The sequence below is a fragment of the Trachymyrmex cornetzi genome, unplaced genomic scaffold (genome assembly GCF_001594075.2).
Source record: "Trachymyrmex cornetzi isolate Tcor2-1 unplaced genomic scaffold, Tcor1.1 scaffold78, whole genome shotgun sequence".
NCBI classification, from domain to species: Eukaryota; Metazoa; Arthropoda; class Insecta; order Hymenoptera; family Formicidae; genus Trachymyrmex; species Trachymyrmex cornetzi.
Window position 1 is genome coordinate 63,559 of NW_017300113.1, and position 24,802 is coordinate 88,360.

A 24,802-nucleotide genomic window follows, 5' to 3' on the forward strand; every position below is an offset into this window, starting at 1 on the left:
TTTCACAGATGAATATTCTTTCGTAGGTTTGTCTATCTGTGATATATTTTGTTATAAATATTATTTAAATTGCATTTTGTCCCGAATATGTCAATATATCATCAATACGAAAATGAAGTTTAAATTAAAAATCAGTTTAAATTAAAATTAGAAGCAATTTAATAAGTTTGAATTCAAAAGTTGTAATCAATTAAAATTTCTGAAGGATTTAATTATTTTTGCATTATTTTTAGAAAAGGGTATGAAGCTAATAATATTTAACAGTATTTGAAAATAAATTTTTCAACGCGAAAACATTTCTTCCGTTTTTATAATTTAAGCAAGAGAAATATAAAAAATATTCAATTGGTAAGAATATAAAGAATTTAAATGTTTATAATAATATTTACCTACGAATTGTCCATCGATATACATTTTAACCATCGGAGGAGCATTGCTATAGGATCTCGTAATAAACCGTGTCTGAAATATTTTTATACTAATTGGTACAAAAAATATTATATCATATTTTTGTTTAAATAATTTTTCCGTATGCATTAATATACATGATTCATACACATACTATTAGAAATTGATTTTAGAGATATTAATAGCAGATAACATTATTTCAAATGTGAATATTTTTTTCGTGGAACGTTATTTTTTTGCGATTTTATTTACAAATCGTGTGATCGTACGATTAACATACGTATTGATAAGTTAGTAAAGCAACGTCATTTGAGATATCTGAGTACTTTTAAATGGCAAGCAAATTTACATGATAGCACTGTTTTCGAGTCAATAAATATATGACGATTCATCATTTGTCGGCAACTATTTCATTTATACTACACGAAGTTTAGAAGTGTAAAAATCATGATTAATGTTATTCTCCTCTTACGAACGTCATAGTCATCCGAGGATCAATTGGTTAGACAATTGTCACTTCGTACATTTTATTAACACGTTGATACATTCCACACAATCAAGATAATGTAAAAAAAATTTGCATTCTTAAACAGTATATAACTATATATTTTATTTTAAACAAAGTAATTAAATAACCTAATTTATTTTGTTCAAATTTCATAAATATCAAATATATTTTAACGAGAAGATATGGTATGATATGATACGATCTTTCGCGAAAACAGAATTATAATTATTAACATCTCGAATAAACTACAATTTTTTAAAATTATTTTTTTATTTAGGGCATTGCCTTCAAAGCGATACAGTTTTAACTTTTAACACAATACACAAATATATTTTATATTATTTTATATAACAATAGTTTACATTTAAACATGTTTTTCTGGGTTATCGAATTACGAATGCTTCAGCTGTTATGCATACTTATAATTTGATAAGCGCATTCTTTCGTTTAAATAGCTATTGCGGAAGCTAAGTTTAGTTGCACCACACACGAAGACTTTTTTTATAGAATGTTTTAAAAAATCAGAATATTTAATAAAACTTATAGATCTAGAAATTAATTAAAAACTAATTACAATATACTTATTGTTTTATAGATAGATTTAGTATATTTACAATAATTTTTATTTAAAAAATCGATTTTCAAAAATTATAGCACGATCAACACATTATGCGTCAGCAAACACATTGTAACGTCAGTGACATGTCATTATAATAAATTAGCATCTGGCATACATAACATTTTTCCTTTCTTATTCTAATGCCCGTATCACAGTCAGACTTTATACTTAAGGCTTCCTTAAATTTATTTTTAAATACTCAATGACCATTGAAATAATTCGTAGATCTAAAGATAAATTTAAGGAAGCCTTAAATATAAAGCCTGACTATGAATATGGGCCTAAGACTGCAAGCATAATAATAAAGATAAAAATATTTTCTCGATATTATAAAGTAAGCTAATAATCTGCTTTATATCTATCTTTGGATTTATTAATTAACAATTAAAAGTTTTACACAAAGTATAAAAATGTATTTAACGGTTTAAAAAATTATAATAATTATTAACACAATATGGGGACAAGTAGGAAGTAATAAAGACAAATATCACTTTATAGTTTCCTCAATATTCATATCGGTCTATCAGAAGCACTCATTAGATATTTGTTGTTGCGAATGCAGAAGTAATTAATTATTTAGATTTACACGCGCACTAAAATAAAATCATCGAAGTATGATATGCACAAAACAATTTGCAAGCAATTGATTTTCGCGCTAACGAAGCTCTCGCAGTTCGTCGGATATCCACTAGATGGTCAGATTTCCTGCACTAATACATTCAAATGCAGCTGTAACGCGACAAATTTTTGAAGAGCGTGCGAAATAACAGTCAGTATACCGATCGTGACGGCGATGAATGTATTCGTACCTCACACTTGGCGATTTTCGCGAGGAGCGCCATGCTTTCAGTTAACACGTTCGACAGAGCAGCTTGTGTGGAACTGAATGATTCGTATCGAAAAAATGGCCTTGCATTTAACCGACGTGGCACATGATGTTTTCCGACAAGATAGTACATGTTTGTTTAGAACGTCTTGCGCGATCGATATCTTTGTAGTGCGATGAGTCGAACCTAATGACTCGAATCGCTTGAAGAAAAGTGGCTAAAAATTATCGATCTAATAAACATTTTAGTTGACCAAACAATTAGTTTGCAATATGATTTTATATCAATTAATTTTTATTTAACAAGAAATTAGCGATAAAATTATTTATTAATTTGCAGATACTTATTTTATTACTGCAGACTTTAGATATGATAGATTTAAAACAACCATCTTTAGAAATTTATTTCTGTTTTAAAAAAATATTCAAAAATGTATAGTTTAATATATAAAATTTAAATATAGCCAAAAAATGCTAATGTTAAAAGGAAAAAGAAAATGCTATAAAGTGATATATCCAAATAGAAGAAGCTCAAAAATTATTAAAACTAACATTTTATTAATAAATTTATGGAAAACGTTTTTCTAAAAGAATTGTTAAATTATAAACTCATTCACAAAATTAGCTTTATTTTTTATTGTAGTATTACAGTTGATAAATATATAATTCATTTTTTGTATATAATTTTAATTTAAAAAATGTTTTGTAAACAATTAATATAAATCTAAATGTGACTTATTTAAGTATTATCTTTATCGGTTAAGATGGAATCCTATAAAGACCAGCTGTTGGAAACTTAATGGCAATATCTACACAAAGCAGACGTTACTGGACTTTTATTCGGTGTCTTAGATGTCGCTGTCATGTTGCATTGGACAGCTAATGAAAATGCACAAAAAAAATTTTTATAAATTATTTAATTTTATTACATACTTTAATTAATTTGTAATTTCAGACGCATATTCAAAATGCAATTGGATTTAACTAAAACTACGATTAATTCAGTTTTAATATTTTATATATAAAATAATGAATTATAAAAATATATATATATATATATATTCAACCAATAGAAAATAAAGCCCATAACGATCAAAGCTGGATCTTTAGTGCTTAAATAATTTAGCGTGAATTTATATATTTTAATATTTTATAAAAATGTTACAACAAGAGATGTTAAAAGAAAAGATTTTAACGTTTTATTAACTATGAATTATAATATATCATAAAATTATGTTTAATACTCATATGTTATTTCTAACAAAACACTGAGAGAAGTAACACATAATTTTTCTATTATTAACTTATATTATTAATTGAGCTTTAGAATGCAAGCGATATCTTACATGTTTACATGATTATATATTGAATAAAAAATTATATAATATACACATTATAAAATATATTATATACAATAGATTACACCTCTCAAGCAAGAAAATAATTTATTGTTAGAATAGCTTTAAAAATATTGTCATATAAAAAGAGTTTAAAAATAAAATAATTTACAAACCTCATAAGATTTAAATACTTACGTGATATTTTATTGTCGACTTTTTTGCGAAGATCTTCGAGATCCACATGTCAAAATGATTGATTAAGATGAGAGTAAAAATATTGTAAACAATACTTTTTTGTCCACGTTCGCGTTAAATTATGCGATCAACAGTGCGTGTTTGGAGTATTGAAGGCAAAAACTGAGGTAACTATTGCCGGTCGTACACGTCATGTGATTATATGGGACTTGATTGGCGGACAATCATTGGAGGCAATGAAGTCCTACCCGTTATGCTAAAGTAGATACTCCGCTCGACTGTCTACTTGTACACATGCATGATTTCTAGATCACGTCGGCATGCGGTGTAATGTGTAAGGAAAGTGAAATGCCCTGAAAACCCATCTTGCAAACACAAACTATGCATTTCTCGTTAGTAATAATTAAATTTAGTCGTAAAACTCGTTGTTAGAAATTATGAATCAGATTACAATTAAGCAATTTTTAACTTTCTAGATTTCCTTTGTAGATCTCTTCTCTAATTCTGTTTATTGTAGAAATATTTACTTATATTTCTACAGATTTCGTACAATCTTAAAAGTTACATTTTTATTATTTTTAAAGGCATCGATAATTTATATATATTATAAATAATAATATAGGTACTATATTGAATTAACAATAACAAATTTTAAAATTTAAGTCATGCACTAAATAATTAATTAAATTTATTATTTAATTTACTTAAAATAATTATTTAATTAATTTAAAATCATATTTAATCTTTTTAAATAACAATCTCTTAAAAATTTGTAGTTGTAAACTTACACTGAAAGAAAATTGGAAATGTTTTTAAATTATAATATAGAGAAATATATAATAATTATATAAAAAAGTTTATAGAATAAAATTTGATACGCACATAAATTAAAATATTATTAACGATTATATGCATAGCAGAGATTAGATTTAAACAGTAGTAAATTATGTAAGAATACCGCAGTACGAAGAGGAGTGTAAAATATCTATTATTATCTTTTCATTCAAATGGAATGTTGACGAAGAAAAACAGAACGTGTGTGAAACGTTAACTGTGTAAAACTGTTCGTTAAACTTTGTCCCCGCAAAGAGAGGATTAATTATATCTTCAATAAAATCTATAGTTTTTCTGAAGCAGCCAAATGCCTCGTTTAATGCACGAGCGGCCACTTACAATGAATTACACATTGAATTGCCATTAAATACTTGATCACCGCAACTTATAGATCGCAAATACCAGATAATCGCGTACAAAGTTAGAACTACTATGCTTCCTGCTCCGAAACGATTTCGAATGCACGCTCCGTTCGTCTCGTAGCCGCAGCTGCCGATGGAATAATAAAAAGTGAAAACCATTGACGAAATATGTGTTTCTTGTAAACGGGAGTCGGTCTGTCAGGTCGCGTGTGACATAACGGCGACGATAATCTCTTCGACGCCAATCGCCGCGAGCGAAACGGCACATACACGGTTGTTTTCCACGCGTCATTATTGCGTTTTGCTTTGCCGAGAATAATGCCGAACCCATTAGAGTCCTCTAATCAAACTACTTTATCAAATTGGATATTGTCAGAATAACAAATTATTTAACGTATCACGTTAATCTTCTTAGTGTTGTTCTCACGATTTTGTGTGACTGTGACTGATATACATGCATGCATCTAGCAGAACGTATTGATTTATCAATTAATATTTCTAATCTTCCAAGTAAATTCTCTCTGACTCCCTATGGCGAAAATAATTTTATAATAATTCATTACACGACGAAGATAATTTTTTTTAGATACAACATTTTTTTTTAAATCTGTCATTATATATATATAATTAATATAGCTACGTTTACATCATGCATTTAGGCCTACTCAACAGATATCCTTGTTTACCCTATAGGTTAAATAAAGACACTTATCGTATAGGTCGCGAACTAAGCGCACGGTCTAAACGTAGCCATTGATAATGTCTGACAACTTAAATAAATAAATTAATATTTATGTTACATTGATATTTATGATATTTGAAAAATAATGAGATTTTTATTATTATATACATATTTATACCCATATGAGATAAATTAAACTGATTTTTATCAGACATTGCAATGGAAACTTAACTTTATTCTGTATTTTCGTAAGAAATAGGATAGTAAAGGTTGGCAAATAATCTTTCAACCAAAGTAAAAAATATTTGCGGATAGAATTAACGTATTTTAACGAACATTAATATTCATACAGAAAATTTTACGACGGATGCTAACATATCTACTTCTACCTACTTGGTATGAGAGTTTTCTGAGCTGAGTTGTGTAAAGATTATGTTATCGGACTGGCAAAGGATATCGTAACGCTGTTTTGTAACACGCTGTTCGACACACTGAATATTAAGTCAGCAGTACAACACGAACAATTTTGTGGTTAAACAACCTAAGAATCGCCGCTACTGTTTTGTGAATTAAAAAAATTTCAATATGCAAAAAAACAGAATCGTTGTTTATCTACATAAAGATTAAAATTAGAATAAATATTCTTCACGTTTAGGTTTATAGTGTTATAATATTTAATAGTCAATAACGTTTCTGATATAATGTACCTACAATAAAAAGAATTAATTTTCGTATTATATTTTTATTTATAATTAGAAAAGAATTTTGTTGCTCTTAATTCAGAATAAAATTAAAAGTAATGGCAAATGGAAAGTAAAACTGTGGTTATTTTATAATCCAATTATAAAATGTGCTACTTGTTTAGATAAATAATTAAAAACAACATAATATGATATTGAATAATTTTAGTAAGATTGAAACATGCATAGAAGTCAGAGAGATAAATATAATCGTCTATGTTAAAATATAAATCACATTTTCACATGTACATACATATATTCTCATCATGAAAACATACATCAACTGTATTTGCAGTGATTATGTTAATTAGTAACGGAAAATGAACAGAAATACAAATTGGTACAACGCAAGGTTGGCGCTGTTGCCATCTAAACAGCATTTCCTCCTTGACTCATGTATGTATCCGTTACTTTACATACGCCTACGTCTAGAACGGAGTCACGTGTTCGATTTGAGTGAAATCGTATACCGAGATCGACGGGCAAAATAAACTTTCAAGATTAATATTCGTGTTTCATAATTTTTATTCTCGCTAAATTGATAACAGTTATTTTTCTATGTATTTTTTTTACAGAAGACATTATTTTTTTTATGACATACGCGTGCAATAATTAATAGCAAAATGCAAATTATGTTATTACTCTTTCGAATATATCTGCGATAAAATTATAACACATAAAGTTACACACAGTAGTATAATTAAAAAATAAATAAAAACTTTATTTATTTTTAAATAACATTGCAGTTGTTATTTTAAACAATTTTTTTTCATCAGATTAAGAAGAAAGAGATAAAAACATAATATCTGACAAATTTAGAAAAACATAATTATATCTTACGTGAAAATTTTAATGCACCATAATATTTTTGTACATGTCAGCACGATGCAATCTTATTTTTATTAAGTTTTTATTTATTCTACTTATTTTTTACTTATTATGTACGTTTATTTATTACTTATATTATTATTCCGGTCGACTATTCGATTAAAAACTGAATGAAATTTATATTCTTCGATTTCAATTAAAACATTGACCGCCGAACATCTTACGAATGAAATAAAGATTATTTGGAGCTCAGGTTTTGATTCTAGGACAGTTCCATGAAGAGACAGATGTGAAAGTTCATCTATCCCAGACAAAGTTAGAAAGTTCTTTTCGTCCCTTTTCCAAGCCAGGGACACTCACGTACACACTAGTTCATGACTTGTATATACATTATATTTACGGGTTATCTACGTTTATGCGTGAGTACTTACAATTCATATTAATGTTTCGCTAGTCGCACGATTAGAAATCACGTACGTACGCACGTGTGCGATCGAATAACGTGTACGTAGGTCGTCGACACGTGCGATCCAATTGTCCACAAGAAATAATTTGAATAATATGCTGCGATCGCACAGAGAACTATTTGAAAGAGCGGTTGCAGGATGTTATGACGTTATATCTAATACGTCGCGTTTCATATTTCTGTGATTAAATTTCAAATCGCATTTTTTTAGTAAGAATAGGTATACTTTATCAAATATATGATCCCTTTGTTCTCTATTTTCTCAAGTATCATTGCAGAAGAAAATACGAAGAAGTACATCCTACTCGGATACTCGCATATTCGATCTATCATAAAATAAATGGGATACGTCGGGGTTTCGCTCGAAAAATAATGAAAAACACACAATATAATTTTATTCTACTTAAGTTTTTGCAATAAAAAAAGGGAAAGAAGCAACCCATTTCACAACTATTGTATTTTGCATAATCCTGCATTATTTTAACGTTCATTATTTTTTTGACAGTTTTTAAACGTACTTTAGAAAGAACGATTTTGTTGAAAAATCTGAAATTTTGCTAGCTATTGATTTGAAAATAATTTTGTTTGACTAAAGTAATTATATTGGAAACTGAAAAATAATGAACAATGCTGTAAAAAATTTTGATATACTAGCAAAGAATTTGAGTTTTCAACATAATTATAGATGATCCATTGATGAAAAAAAAAATGTGAAAAAATTATTTAGTAAAATTTTCGATCTTTCAGCAAAATCATCCTTTCCGTGTAGAACATAATTTTCCTCGTAATGGCGAAAGAACTTAATATGTGGGAACATTATAAAGTTTTATGCAGTCCCGCGCATGTATTAATTACACAAATGGACACGTGCACGTGCACGTAGGAGGACTCCTGCGTCGCGTGTTCGCGGACAGGACACGAAAACGTTTTGCATCGCTCACGCGTAACATCGACTTTAATATTCAGCGCGACGAAACGGCCCGATTACGAAACCTACGTTGCAAGATACTCCGATAATAATGCACGTGGGTAAAGTGCGCGACATGCTATAAGACGACACCGGCCCGAGGACGGCGAGCAATTTCGAAATTTTGGAGCGAGAAGCTGCGACACGCACGTCCGTTACAATGCGTCGCAGGTGCGTTTCCGAGACACGGCCATCTCGTGCCATGTCGTACCGATTCGCGATGCCAATCGTTCGTTTCCCTTGATCGAGAAAGCGTTTCATGTCGCAATGCCTGTATTCGATTCTGTGCCCAGCCGTTCGAAGTGCCAGTTTCTACGTGACAATTTCGGCAGATTCGTAATCTGTTTTAACTGTTGCTACAAATATTCAAGAAATATAAAACGGTACCCATCTTGCGTGTGTGAAAATAAACGCTGGAGTATAAATCGAAAATATGTGCACTCGATTCGAGTTAGTTTTAATATGCAACTCGACGAAGCGATTTAATGATCTTGTAAAGCTAGTGACGTAGAAAAACAACGAACTCGTCCGTGACGTATGAAACGTGTCTGCGACGTTTACACGGTCCGTGAAAGATTCTCGAGATTCTTGGCAATCGTCCAAACACAATGAGAGTTAAAAGTCGTTCTTTCTCTCGCGAGCGTGCTGTTGGCGACAAGAAATTTGCAAGTTCAATTCGTCGCCGTCGTTGACCTGAGCCTTCGGTTACCCCAGGTCATTATGAAAATAATTATTAATTATTAGAGTTGCCGCACAGATAATTTTGCACAAAGATTTATAGTTACGTAATTGATTATTTTAATAAAAAAGTACACGAAATGTGTATGAATCATTTTTATTATACGTTTTATTACATTGAGAGAAAAAAATATTTGATATTTGTACAATTGCATGGTAAAATAATTAAAAGCTTTATTTTTACTGCTTTATTTCTGATATAATGTTAAAAATAATAATTATATTTATAGTTCTAATAACAAAAATATAATTTGTATCGAAAATGATATATAAATGATACATAAATTAATATAATTAAATTATTATAATTGCAACCATTGTTTTCTCTCAATGTAGATCATTTATTTGCATTATCGACGTTTTTATTTAAGTTTTTCTCAGTCATTTATTGATACAAGATTATTGTTATCAAACTCCAATAATCTAAAGATTATATTGATTACTTATATTAAAGATATTAATTGCTCCCTCTCTTTGCAATTCATTTGTTAATGCAATATAGATAATTGACTTTATTTTACGTATTAAAAATTTAATTGTAAAAAATAAAGAGAACATCTTAATCATATTTACACAAGAAATACATCTTCATCTCTCTCTATTTTCATTTTTTTTAAATATAAATTCTTCCTACTTTTGTGCCATGTGATTTGGATCCCAGAAACTTGGATTAAATATTTACAAAATAAAATTGTATTTACACTTATGTGTATTAGACAGTTAAATTTAGCTCATGGGCTTTACTCATTTAAAATAGCTTGGCTTTCAACTCCGATTGTAAGCAGAAAAGATTACCTTGCAGATACGTAATTATAGAAACGTAGAAATATTAAAACGTAATTATTTCTCTAATTTGTGATGCTGAAACACGTGGTAGCTAGCTTATCTGCGTTGCTAAATATTTTTAGAATGCGGAACAGGGAAACCGGCCTCAAGGTCATCACGACGACTGGCGAACCCGCCGCGAGGAACGCAACCTCCATGACGCGCGACTGGCACCTTTTGGAGAACGATCAAGGAACGTCCCCGACTGGTATCCCCAGTGAACACCGCCACTGACTTTTATTATGTTTCCTACGTTCGCTTATACACAACCGCGGCCTCGCCTTAATCCCCACTCAGTGAGGCTCCGTCTTCCGGGGTCCGGTTGACCCCGCCGTGTACAGCCGATTTATAGCAGTCGCAATCAACGAGCTAGCCTAGCGGCTCCCCCCCCCCTTTTCCTTTTTTTAAGCGTCGACTTTTGCATTTTCGAATTCTTTTTGTCTTGGACGAGATGCGACCTCGGATGGAAGCTATGCAGACGAATTCACGATCTTATCTCCGTGTGTATCTTATCTTCCATTTAATTACGCGAAAACAGCACCGCCTATCTACCGGCATCTGCGAGATCTGTAAAAGCTTGTAGTGTCTTTTAATTACAATATTATTATCGATATATTGTCGCTACTGAAATATTTTTTTTAATTTTAAGTCGAAGGAATAAATATCGGGAAGAACGCGCGCGGAAAATTTCAATTAAAATTTTGGCATTCGTTTCTACACAGTAAAAAAGAAAATGTTAATTTTAACATTTTTTACATGTCCCAGGAGATCCACTCTAAATTTTAAGTTAAAGTAACTCATTCGTCTTGTGTTATTTATTAACGAACTAGTAATGTTAAATAATTGACACAATACTTTACATTTATATTTGTTATTTTGACTTTAGGGATGATTTAAAACTAATATATAAAATAAGTAGAGTATATAGATATATGTGAATGAAAACATTCTTAGATGTTAAATTGACTTTGAGATATATAGATTAATTGAAACAATTGTGTTAAAAACACTCAAAATAAAATTCCATTTTTAATTGACATACGCAATTGTTAAGTTAGAAAGGTGACATGAATCTAACACATCAAAATATTACAAAAATAATAACATATCAGTTGTACGTTGATGTTACATTGAAGTTATAATCAAAATGTGGTAACACAAGAAAAATTCTACATATGGACGCACGATCTTTTACTGTGTAAACTAGTCAAATTCATGTGCATAAAGCGTATGTATATAAAGTAACTTTCGAATAGCATAAAAAGTATAATAAAAAATGAAACTCGTATGGTATATAAATTTATCTCGGTGCATTATTGTAGCACGATGCAATAAATATCGATAGCGAATGCTTGTTAGCCATAAATCACGAGGTAACAATGAACGCATAGATAGTCTTCCGGTACCAAGTGTGCCGCACAAAGCCGATTTACAGTGCCAATTACGTAGCGTTTCAAACTAATTGAAGCGTGCAGATTGATATGTGATATTCATTGCGCAATTAATACAGCCACAATACTTAAAACGAAAATGTCACCTATTGATATTAATGGCTGAACTTTCTCAATAATCATATATTTACACACGCAGTTAACGAGCTAATGTGAAACATATAAATAGATGCTATAAATGCACTTTGAGAATAGGATCATCAACGTCAGTACACATGTTAAGAGAATCGGAGTATTTACAATTATAATAGCAGCTCGATCAACCGCTATATTTTGACGCGTTCGAGCAGATCAGATTCATACCCATTAATTTTACAAAGCGTAGTTAAACGCGTCAAAAATCAATTCAATAGCTGGCCTTCTGTAAGAGATTAAACCACTTTGTGCACGCCATATATGGACGCGGAAGAAATTACACTTCAATCGAGAACATACGGGCGAGGCTGAAGTTTCGCACGTGGATCGATCATGTTGTTTAGTTCGCAGCCTTATTGTATTTTTAGCTTTCTACGAGTGCGTATACGCGGATCTACTTTTCCAACTATCGTAACGCCCACACGTGTTTCTTGCCTGAGAAATACTCGCGGCTTCACGCGTTTTGCTACTCGAATGAGATATCTCCGTTTTAGGAAAATTATTTCGCGATAAAAATATTCGCAGGGAAAAATACTGGACAATACATATATTCAGGTATTCAATAATTAGACAGCCGGACAAAAAAATTTTGTTATTTTCTGTAATTAATATTATTAATAAAATTATAATTATACCAACTAATTTATAAATAAATAAATTGTAAATATATTTTAATTAATATATTTTTCGTTAAAAAAGGAATTTACACGAGCATCTTCTTCTTAAACACGTAAAGTAATACTTTTAGAATTGAAAATCAATTTATCAGAGTAAATTAGTTAATAGATATATCTAAAAAAATTAATTTCTTTCATACTTATGTTTTTATTTACGTTTTCTTTTTATAGAAACCAAAATTCTTACAATCTGTGTAAATATTCTCAAATCAATGATCGTAATACATCAATATTCCATTTAAGTTAAGTACACTTAAGCTGTTTATATTATTAACACAATGGCCATATAAAATGAGAGATAATGAGAATAAGAACAAAACCTACTAACGAAGTCACTTCAACTTCTGCAAACTAAGTGACTCATTTCTGATTCTTCATTTACACGCGATTCGCATTATACGCGGTAGGAAGCGTAATTATAGTCTTCCTGGGAGCCTACAAATTCGCACACGCTCGCCTAGCGTTCCCGAACGTTGTAAAGTTGTAACGTTCCTATTCCGATCAGGTAAGAAACGTCGGCACGCACTAGGCCTCCGCGAAGGCGCCGGGATATTTCATTTTATCTCCAACGTAATATCAACTGTAAATAAAATTTTATCTTGGCAGATGCTTTACGTACGAGCAATATATTTTATCTGGCGTTCAAGGGCAAATACTTACCCTCCGAAAAGATGAACGAAGTGTATTTTATCTCACAGAAAGAATGGTTTTACCGAAGTAGGTAAAAATTTAGCTAGATAACATATCTGAAAATAATATATTACTCAAACTGGTTGCTGGAATGTCAAAAACTTCTTGCATTGACGATTATACTTGAATTTCCTACATAATTATTTTGATGAGACAACAAATTTATTTTTAGATCTAGCTAAATATTTAAATCATTCTTTTCGTACAATGAAGGACGGGTTTTAAATTGATTGTAATTATATGATTATCAATCTATAGTTTTTGTTGTAATATCTTGAATTTATTATACGAAGACTTCAAATGCGACTCCCCACAATTGCAGACCACAAAGATTTTTCAATGGTGTAAGAGTGAGTTTACATCAACAAGGCGCCCGCTACCGCAAAGTGTTAACCGTTTTTGTGAGTTTGCGGCTAAACGCGAAGCTGGCGAACTCTTTTCCTGTGCCATGCCTGTCGCGAAATACGATCTTACGTGCTCCCCTATCGCCCGGTGGATTTCACGCCATGAAATTCCCCATCGTGCGTACGTAATTCCGCACGTACGCACGCACGTAAGCGGCGGTGCACTGCCGTTGTTTGCCCACGCATGTTGAGACTTTTTCTCGCTATGGTGCACGATATAACTCTGGCTTGCGCAGCACACGCCGAGGAAGTACTTGGCGAGCCTGAGGTTTTGCTCTTGCGCGATTTTCTTTTCAAACGCTACTGTAAGGTATACACCTCGATCTTTCAGCCCCGTCGTTTTCCACTAGCATTATTATCTTCTCTTCTTGCCGATCTTTTCAAACTTTTGCGTTCGTATTCCACGCATACGATGGCCATTTTAAAACACTTGTGTTTGTATCTTATTTCGAAATACTTTTCGAAGTTATCCGAAAGCTCCCTTACTTTAAAAATGATACAGCTCACACACAAAATTAAATTTCCCAGAAAAGGAGAAAAATTAATTTTTATTTTGACAAAAATTATTGATTAATTAAATAATATCGATAACAAAAATATTGTCTTAACGTAATCAAATATCATTTTAATAAAGTACAATTAATAGACGTTTCGGTCTTCAATGAGACCTTCTTCAGTATTCATATAAATTAAAAGTAATACGCATAATTATAACAAAATTGAAGACTTAAAATTAGATTCTTAACAAGTATCAGTATTATTTTTTTGCTATTACAACAATTTGTCAATACTTTACTCGCAAAAGTTTTTTTTCCTCCCTCTCTTCTCTTTCCTTACTAGATGTGAATTTTATTCTCCTTTAAACGCAATAGTTCCTGCCTTAAAGGAGAATAAAATTCACATCTAGTAAGGAAAGAGAAGAGAGAGAGGAAAAAAAACTTTTGCGAGTAAAGTATTGACGAATTGTTGTAATAGCAAAAAAATAATACTGATACTTGTTAAGAATCTAATTTTAAGTCTTCAATTTTGTTATAATTATGCGTATTACTTTTAATTTATATGAATACTGAAGAAGGTCTCATTGAAGGCCGAAACGTCTATTAATTGTACTTTATTAAATATAATAATTTTAAGCCAACGATATCAGGCGTTCGTGGTCATATGCCTTTATAATTATATTGTTTTACGTTCGTATTACATTCGTATCACGTATCTATCCTATATTGTTCAAATACCATTTTTGTTTTATGATTCTTAAAAATACTGTCATTCTTTGAATTAAGAAATTTGTTCTTTTGAAGTAAGAAAGCGATATATACACTATATTATGCAACTATAATTTATCACGTATAGGTAATATTAGATAGTAAATAGACTTGGTGCACTAAGAGAAAAAATATCTTGATACAAAAAAAATTTATTTAACACGAGAAAACTATTTATTCGTTGGGTTCTAATAGCTTATTTTTTGTAACAAGATACTTTTTTCTCAGTGTATTAAAAAATGCATCATCTAAAAGTGTTTTCGCTGTCGAAAATAACAACCAAAATAATAGAATCAAAATTTTCATTTTCCCGACTTTCAGTAGTTCTAAAATAGGCGCAATAAGCCGACCACGTCGACGGAGTCGACTGTCTAGAAGAAGCAGGGTCTGTACCACGATAATTGCTTAATTACCTCCTCGTTATTGTGTGCTTCTACTTGCTCCGATCGTCCAATTAAACTCCACCAACCCGAACTTTAATCGTCTCGATTCCCGCCATCGTGTGCGGGAGCGTGTAAACGCGAGGTCTAAAAAGCGTCGGCGCGCTGGCAAGCTCGTAAATGTCAGTGACAATAGCGTTTAGCGTGCAAAACGCTGGAATCGAGAGCGGCCCTTGACATCCAATTCTCATTCTCCGTGTAATTAACGTGCACGCCGCTCCATCGAGATGCATCGCTCGCGTTTCCGCACAAAACCTAATTCCGCAGTAAATCAAACAATAAGAGAAATTTTTATCCGTACAAAAACTTCGTAAAAACATGACAAATACTAAAAATTATATTACCAATGTTATTTGGTAATTAACCCTAACTTATTCTTGTAGGTTTTTTTTACCATAGTTACTAACGTGGAGTATTTTTGATATCCCAATATTATGGTATGTCTCGATTTTTATTGTTTTATTTGATAATTTACAATTAAATAAAAATAATATTTTATGTATTTTTTAGATAAAGGTGCACATTTTTTTTACGAAACAATTTGCGTTAAGTATAATAATGTGTATAAATAACATTCATTTTGAATTTATAAGATGGATTCCCTAGGATACTCCACGCAAGTAATGAAGGGTTAAAGTATAATACGTGACATAATAATAGATGTATATCACAAATGTAGTAAATAACATATATTTTATTAAACAGATAAAAACGATTCAAGTAGATCTTCTATTATTCTTTTTTCGTATTTTTTTAAAATCATTTTTATTTTTTCATTTAAGTATAACGTATAAAAATGAAGATAAAACTTGCCTGATATTGCAATAAAACATCTTTTCAGGGATAAATATTATCATTTATCATATCAAAAGAATTCAGTTATTAATAATGTATCAAGAATAGGACTCCCGCTTGGGATCTCTTAACTTTCCAAAGAAAGAATTCGCAAGAACAAAAAGGATGCGAAAATGGCGAACGCGTTCTTCCTCGCTGGACGCGTCGCTCCGCGGGGCATATTTGAAAATAGAATCAGGGAGCCGCGAAACTCGTCAAGGCCGGTAGGCCGAGAGAACGAAGGAGAGAAGAGTCTGGTGGATTTTCGTGGCCAGGGCTACGGAGCATCCGGTTGCCTAATGTTTTTGTCGCGTAAACGTGCACGAGAAAGCGCACGGCGAAGACTTTCGCTTTCGAAAGCTGCGCGCCACTTATCGGCGAACTTTCTTCTCTTCTTCTTCCTCTTCGACGAAGAGGTGCCATGTCGTGTTCGATTTCCGAACAGTGGCCCCCGGCGGAAATCTTGTTGTCAGTGATGTAAATAGAAGAACAATTTTTTTTTATCTGGATATATTTTGAAGTATCTATTATATGTTTGCATAGGCAGTTTTCCTCTATGTCGCAATGTCTTGTCGGTCTACCCAGATAAATTCCTTGGGGACCTAATCAAATCTCGATTCTCTCGCAGAAGTTGTGTTACATCTGTAAACCAAACGAGCGCGCGACTCTTCTGGATGGAGAGAAGAGAAAGCCTTTTGCAAATTGCAATTACATTTCCTACGTTAGATATTCCTAATGAAATATCTTTTTTACAATATTATCGCACAGAATTTTATTTACACCGAATATTTTATTTAATCAGATCTTTACAAATATTTATAATATTTCTATGTTAGGCGAGATAAAGATATTCAATATAATTTTTAACTTATAAAAATGATTGAACTGTAGTTATATTACATTTGCATATTAAAGTGAAATAAGTAATCAATGTAGGTGTGTAAATACGATATAATCGGAGAAAAAAATGCATCCTAAATTCCAAGCTACAAATGAGAAAATTGCGCAAGGCAAGACCTACAGCAATTACACACGTGTCACGTTAACTTTTGCTTTCGAAAACGTACGTTTCATTGCTAATCGTTGCTAAACAATCCTCTTTCTAGAGACAAGAGTCTAGATGCGATGCCATGAATGCCGGGTACGAGTATCATGCAAACATCGAGGGGAAAATCCACCGGAAATATCAGATATACACAATAGCTGCACATAACCAAAGACGAAGAAAATAACACTCATGCGGCACGTTAGTTCCCTCCATTTTATTTTTAAACGGCCAGAGTAAATGGTGACCAGTCACCAGTAAATTACCATTATTATTTCTGTAATCGTTTAACATTAGTACAGTCATATCTTAAAAATAGACGCGATAACACCAAATTTTAATTATTACACATTCCATAAATAATATACTTGAGTTTAAGTACGCTTGCATTATTTATTAGTCTTTTAATAGATTAGAAATTAAAATAATTGTCATTTATTAATTATTTTCCTTCAATATTTTTTTATATTTACATTAATTTTTCTATATTTATATTTAGTGTAATATGTTTTAAGCACAATATAAGTATTTAAAACTTTTTTATCGTGATACGATATTTAATTGAGTACAAAAATGAAATAATCTAATCTCGTAAATTATTCATTTTTATATTTATTCTATAATTAAGAGTGATGTAAGTGATAAATATAAGATAAGTTATTCTGAATTACGAGTCGAAAGCCGACAGAAAATCCAAGTGCTGATATCCCTTAGAAACTGAATAATATTTTTTACGATATAACACAATCTCTTAAACAAAATAGAAACCCAGAATAGATACGATAATATCATGTACATGCTGCATGATAAGGATACGCGAGGCCGAAAAAGAAAAGCGATTTTCCGGTGGAGCGAGATATCTGCGTGCGCATTACATTTACTTTTATCGAGGAAGCGGAGCCGCCTCGTTTATTCAGTTTATTGATACCAATGTTATTGCTAAGCTAACGTTGGGTGCGTCGCGTATCGCAAGCTATCCGGTGGAAAAACACTCGCGGCGATCGAAAGTGCATTAGCCGTGCTTCCTTTCCACGCAATCGAAGCGAAGCAATTAGAGTAGTCGACGTGATTAAAAGGCTCGTCGCGTGCATAATGCAGGTACCAGACATTTTCATTTACTCCGCACCGTCTCTACTACATTGTTGCATGACGAATAGTAATCGTCTAACGGGTTTTCGGACATTTATTCGTAAAAGAAACTCTGATGCACTTGGTCTTGATAGAATTATCCACCAAAAGATCGCAATCAATTTTCTTTTCAGAAAAGACAGATGTACAAGGCAATCCAAAAAATTTACAATTTTGAATAAAAATTTAATTCAAGTAAATTATAATGGAACGAATCGCAGGCACGGATATAAATCATACGAGCGTATCTGCAATCTGTTGGGCGATATTTGTCTTGAGACGCAGATGCATATCGTTTCAGCCTCGCATTATTTACCTACGCGATACATCCGCGAACGTAGCTCGATTCTGAAGAACCTTTACTATTGCTTTTAAGATTTTTTTACGTATCGTTTATCCACGGCCCGCATTCACTGAGACATCAAAACGTTCATTAAAAAATCCAAATTGTCGTAACATCGGGATCGCAATTTTAACTGCAAAACTACTATAATATATGCGCGTCTCATTTGACGTTCGTTTTGCCAGGATGTAGCATCTCTCATCTTTGCGACGTGGAAATGCATTCGCGTAGCGATGCATTTTACGCGACTAACTTTATTTGTTTTTTCCTTTTTTATCTGCAACCAGTAAAATAATCGGGAGATCATAATTTGAACCGTAATATTTCTTTAAAATATGTTGAGTCGGATTTTACTTTATGTATTCTGCTGGAAATAATTGCCTCCTGTGATATTCTGTAATTTTTGTAAAATTTCAGTATTTTCATAGTTGTGTGAAAACATCGCTGAATTAAGAAACATCTTTCAGTTTTATAAGTAAATCAAAGAAGCAGGCCTCGAAAATTTCTCTCAATAATTACATCAGAAATATAATACAATATATTACACATTAATCATTTTAATATTTACATTATTAAATTGAAATATAATACATATGTGTATAATATGAAAATAAATAATAATTTATTTGTATAATTGAACTTTCGTAAATCTAATCTACTCTCTAAATTTCTTGGAGTGAAATCTCACTTACAAAGAGTTAGAATACTGCCAGTATTAAAAAAAAGTGAAACATTTGCATAAGAATGCAAATTGTTATGTGAGATTTATTCCAAAGGAAAGAAACTTATTCCTTTTTTTGAAGTAAATCTCACTCCAAAAGTATGAAATATTACTCCAAAAAGAAGTGAAAATCTGGCACCCTTATTCAAGAACGCAAATTTTTCACTGATAGTATTTCACCTTTTCTGGAGTGAGATTTCATTCTGAAAAATTTAGAGAGTACTTTATTGTTCTCTTAATTAATTACACAAATTGCTTTGTTTATAATAAACCACAACAAAATGCAAGAATATCAAAAACATAGTTCGACAATTGACAATTTCTGAGAATAATGTACTTTGCGTATCGATCGCGAATACAAGGAAATTAGCCTCCATTTAATTGCACGAAGTAGTAGACACGTAGTACAAGGTAATTCGCGAGAAATGCATTATGTTAATACAATATCAAGTCTCATCTGTGACGAAATGTCATATATGTATAATAATCATGTGACTGGCAGTAGCAAATACATGCTATTTAATAAGGAATGGAATTTGAAAGTATAATTAGGACTATAATATATATATAGTTGAGTGCGCCTGTAAAACATTTGTTTTACTACATTTTGCATCTAATCGGCTTTTAAATAGAGATATCCATGTATTGAATTTATTCATAATATGCTAATGAAATATGACAATTGAAGCCATTATTATAAGGAGTCAATAGACAATATTATTACACATGATTAAATCGAAGTTAATGTAATTTTAGTTATTCCGTTTATATTTCTGCATTAATATCGTTTTGCACAATAAGACATTTTATTATTATGTTATTATACGTTGTACGCGTATAATATAAATTTTATAATAAGATTCTCCCGATTATGAAATTTATTTCTTTTTATTATGTACACATCATTAAGTAGAATTAGGAACGCGAGAATTTATAATCATGGTATCATCGTTTTATTACTTTATGGCAATCTCTAGAATCGTCATGAATCTTTAAGTAATGGTTTTACCTCTTTATCGTCATGTTTTTCAATATCTGCATCATGATTCTTCGTACTCTTACGTGATTGTTTTTACGGGCATGTCACATATTGTTTATGTTAGAATCAATATAACACGTACCATGGTAAAGTCAATCTTTGTAATTTTGTAGGTATATTTACTTGGCACGCTGTAAAGAAGTTTCTTGAGGGGATTTTAAAAGACACACTCTTTCTACAATTGCCATTTATCATTCATATTAGGTGTTAAACTTAATTCCTGCCGTTTTTCGTCTCCGAAATTGATTTGTTTCGAAGGGAAGATGAATGAATTCCTTAATCAAAGTAATTTCCTCCATTTTCTACTTTATTACTAATTAATAATACTTTATTAATAATACTTTGATTAAGGTATTTCCCTTCGAAACAAATGAATTTTGGAGACGAAAAACAGCAGGAATTAAGTTTAACACCTAATACTTATTACAAACTTCTTTGCGATTCGGCGATTACATAAAATTAAGTCATTCATCCATAATTCCCGAAACGATTATGAAACCGTAACGTGAAAGTTTATTGCGATAACATAGTGTGGATAATGGATTACTGGAGTACGTCCACGAATACTCGTGCATTATCGATTAGTGGAAAAATTGTGCTGTGACGCGGCGCTGCATCAAATATCTGCAAACGCGATAAAAAAAAAAGCGAATACTCGAAACGAATAAAAATCGGAACGCAATGAATCTTGGCTGTTCGACTTAAGTTTCCACCGTTTTTTCAATCGCATACGTGTGAATTCACGCGAATCAAATGTAATACGAGCGAATCACGTTTCTAAGGCGATAATTTATTATGACAAAGTCGTTCGGAAATAAAATAAATATAAGGAACGAAAGAAATAAAGAGAACCATGACTCATATGTACTAAAGCTCAAATTCTTTAATTTTCACGAGTTTATTACAAAGAGACTATTATATCCGAGTGATGCGTTCTCCAATGCAAACAACACCGGGCTCAAAACACAATAGTCCGGTTTGCGACGTGGCTCACATAGATGTACCAAGGCTTCCCGCCAATACTTTGCTCTCTTTTGTTGTATGTAAATTAACAGCCAACAACCGCGAATATGATATCGCGATACAAAGACGTCTTGCCACTCCTCGAACGCGTCTTGCACTCTAAGCGCGGAATTTCTCTCGGTATTAACTCTATGCAAATTTATTCTGTAAACACGCGATTGTAAAAATATGCCTCGACGCTGAAAATTTTGCCGACGAAACCGGACACGTCACGGTTTGCGAGCTCGACTAGAAATTGCACTTTGATCGCGCCTGAACAAGCTCTCCTACAATGCGAAATATTCCGCGCGCTCTTCGTTTCCATAAAGAAAAAATTTAAGTTGTACTCTTTTTTTAACTTCCACAGTTTTCGAACTTGTAATAGAGAACTCGTTCCTTAATATTTTGTAGTACGTTATACACGTGCGTAGTACATATCATGAAATAAAATTTCCTTCAAGTTGAACGCAATTTCTCGAGTGGTGAAACATTTTATCACAGCTATATCTACTACAACATTTTATGCGTTGTCTCCTCCTCTCACTCAACCAATTAGGGCTAATTAGTACTTGGACACGCCAGCTCGTTCTTCAATCGACACTTGGAGTTTGCGTTCTATGCAGACATAATAAATAAACGTCGGCTTATTTTATATTAATCACGCGATCGGCGTTTTTATTTTTCAAAGTGGATCGTAAAGTGCGTCGTTATAATTTCCCGGAGCAAAATTGACGTCGTAAATTTTAGTGTTGCAACAATGTCAGCAACAGCAAGTGATGAAGGATCTAGCGTTGTGCATATATACTATCAAACGATCACTAGATCACATTAATATTCTCCAAGTTCATATCTCAAATTCATGAAATATTAATGTGTATAGCTAAATACCGATATATAAGTATGGCTCTCTCGAGCAAAAATCAAAAATTGTTTACGGTCGTAAACTCGGCTTTTCGAGAGAATTTTTCTTTTACAAATTGATATTACATATTGTAATTTTTTGCAGTTTATTTCTTTGTAACTTCAAAATTCTTCTTTTTAAAGTGGTAAACCACTCTAGAATCAGCGGATGTTTTTAGAGCCCTTAAAAAGTTTGTAGGCAGTATCTTATGCGATGCTGAGCAAATAAAGCAATCGCACTCTCGATTCTAGAAGTACGCATGGTCCTAAAACGACAAGACTCAACAAGACAATTTTCACTGAAGACATTCCTTCCAATTTAATTTGTCATATTTCATCGCCATTAATGATTGCACCTGTATACACTTTCATCCGACCCAATTACACCTGCGCTCGTATAATGAGCAGACTCGAAATACACAGGATATTTTAGGACGTGTCTCAATATGATGTATCCTCGTATATTTTGCTTACATTTTAATTCGCAACTGTACGACGACGGTTTGAAGTAATGTTACGTAATAATTTTTCGTAACGTGCAGTGTGTAATTAAGAAGCACTTACATAGCTGGCCTTGCTCGTTTGACCCGAAATCGGCTTACATATATTAATAATAACATGTAAAATTACTGTCGCAAGATTCATTAAAATTGTTTAATTAAAAAGATTCGTTAAAAGTGTTTAATTAAGAAGTATAAAAAGATGTATTTTTTACACGCAAGCTTATATATGGATTAACATTATGAAATAAAATTAATAAAAAGTTTCAAGAACGAATAAAAATGATAAACTACTCTTATAAAATCGCATGTTAGAAATTAATATTTTTCATAAAAATACATCGTTATATATTATACATCACTATACATATACAAATATATACAGTATAGTTAAGAAATTTTTGTTATTATTATTTAAAATATAATTTAAATGATAATAATATCACCAAATGTAATTTTTAAAAAATATTCACACATATAAATTTATTTTAAACCCTGAAAGACTTTTAATTAAAATCAATTACATATAGAATACAGTCAATAGAATAAAATAAAGAAACTTTACTTTTCCATCTTCAGTCTGCTGTCAGGATGCGTTTACGACCATAACTGTCTCAGAGAACTTGTTTGAAAGATTCACTCTTATCGGTTGTCTTATCACCCGTGTGCCTTATCGCGTGTTGTTTAATATGGTAAGCTTCATTATCTCGTTATTATGCCGCCAGCGAAGTGAGCCGATGAAGTCGACACGAGTCTTATTGTCGATCTTATTTTAGTCAGCTTAGCGCTATTGTTATTATAATTAAACGGAATGCAAACGCAAGCTAGCATTTCGAGGATACAAAATATTCCTTACGACATGTCATTAATTAGCATTGACTCACGATTGACTTAAAAAATCCATAAGTTGCTATTGCGCACGAATAATTATCGAAATGTCAATTTTCTTTTCGTCAGAGATTTACCTTCAAATCACTTTACGAGAGTGTTTTTTTATGCCACAGCGTCTTACGTTATCACAGCTGTATAAAGCTACTTGCATCGAGATTTAGCGACCGTGAGTATCAATTTTGACATTCGTCTTGTGGTTACACAACGTTATCAATTTGTTATTTATGCCAGTTCTGCCTGTCACGCTTTATGTAACTAAAGTACGCCTGTATACCATTTGTGAGATCAGCAGCTTTAACAACACGAACTATTTACCGAGTCGCTTGTCAGTATATCAGCTTAGCTGCATTAAAATGTACACTGAGACAAAGGTTAAGACGCTATAAAGAAATCGGTAGTACGTTCGCGTACGCCGTACTCGTACGGCGAGCGTAATCTACGCCAAAACAGCCGGCTATCGAACACGCCTACATTTGTTCTCATTTCTGTCGCTCGAAACAAGCAGCGACTTCAGCAATGTATTCCACACTTCGCCCGCAATAAAGAGCGAGTCAGCGTAAAAGCATTCCACGAGTTGGCGACTCTCATTAACGGCGTCGTTATAAAACTGAATCATTATATCCCTAACGCGCGCCACTATCCTTTGTCTCAATGAAGTGTGTTTACTCATGTATTATTCCCAAATTGCAATTTCATCTGCCGTGTCTGATAAATGTGGGTCGATTTCTCCTTGACGAAAGTGTCGAAATATGTCTGACGAATTAAATGAAATTAAAATAACAGTTTCTTTTCTCCCAGGTTAATTTATTGTTGGAAGGGGATATATATCGCAATCCCCGCTAAGCAGCGCACTTGTGCACGTTCCAACACAAACGACGTAAGAAAACGGAGGCATTGTTCTGAGACCGTTTGCTGGAAATAGCGCGCGAATTCGACGAACGTGTCCCTTGTTCTCTCAATAACGCGCTGACGAACCGCCGCAGAAAGGGAGAGACGCCC

At 32.1% G+C, this 24,802-nt stretch overlaps 1 protein-coding gene and 1 long non-coding RNA gene across 3 annotated transcripts in view; one reads left to right on the forward strand and one right to left on the reverse strand.

Moving 5' to 3' along the window:
- Window positions 1–2,448, reverse strand: part of LOC108768285 (probable methylmalonate-semialdehyde dehydrogenase [acylating], mitochondrial) — a 7,102-nt gene extending 4,654 nt beyond the window's left edge. The window contains exons 1-2 of one of the 2 annotated variants that reach the window (XM_018518666.1): window positions 2,345–2,448; window positions 390–462 (exon numbers count right to left, since the gene is read on the reverse strand). In XM_018518666.1, coding sequence (XP_018374168.1) covers window positions 390–462; window positions 2,345–2,377 — 106 coding nt within the window. In that variant the 5' untranslated portion in view covers window positions 2,378–2,448. The other variant, XM_018518667.1, reaches the window with a different exon arrangement.
- A 3,321-nt stretch (window positions 2,449–5,769) lies between these two features.
- LOC108768295 (uncharacterized) lies at window positions 5,770–20,171 on the forward strand. Its single transcript, XR_001940475.1, has 3 exons — window positions 5,770–5,838; window positions 15,342–15,345; window positions 20,160–20,171. It is a non-coding gene; the product is annotated as an uncharacterized LOC108768295 (long non-coding RNA).
- The last annotated feature ends 4,631 nt before the right edge of the window (window positions 20,172–24,802 follow it).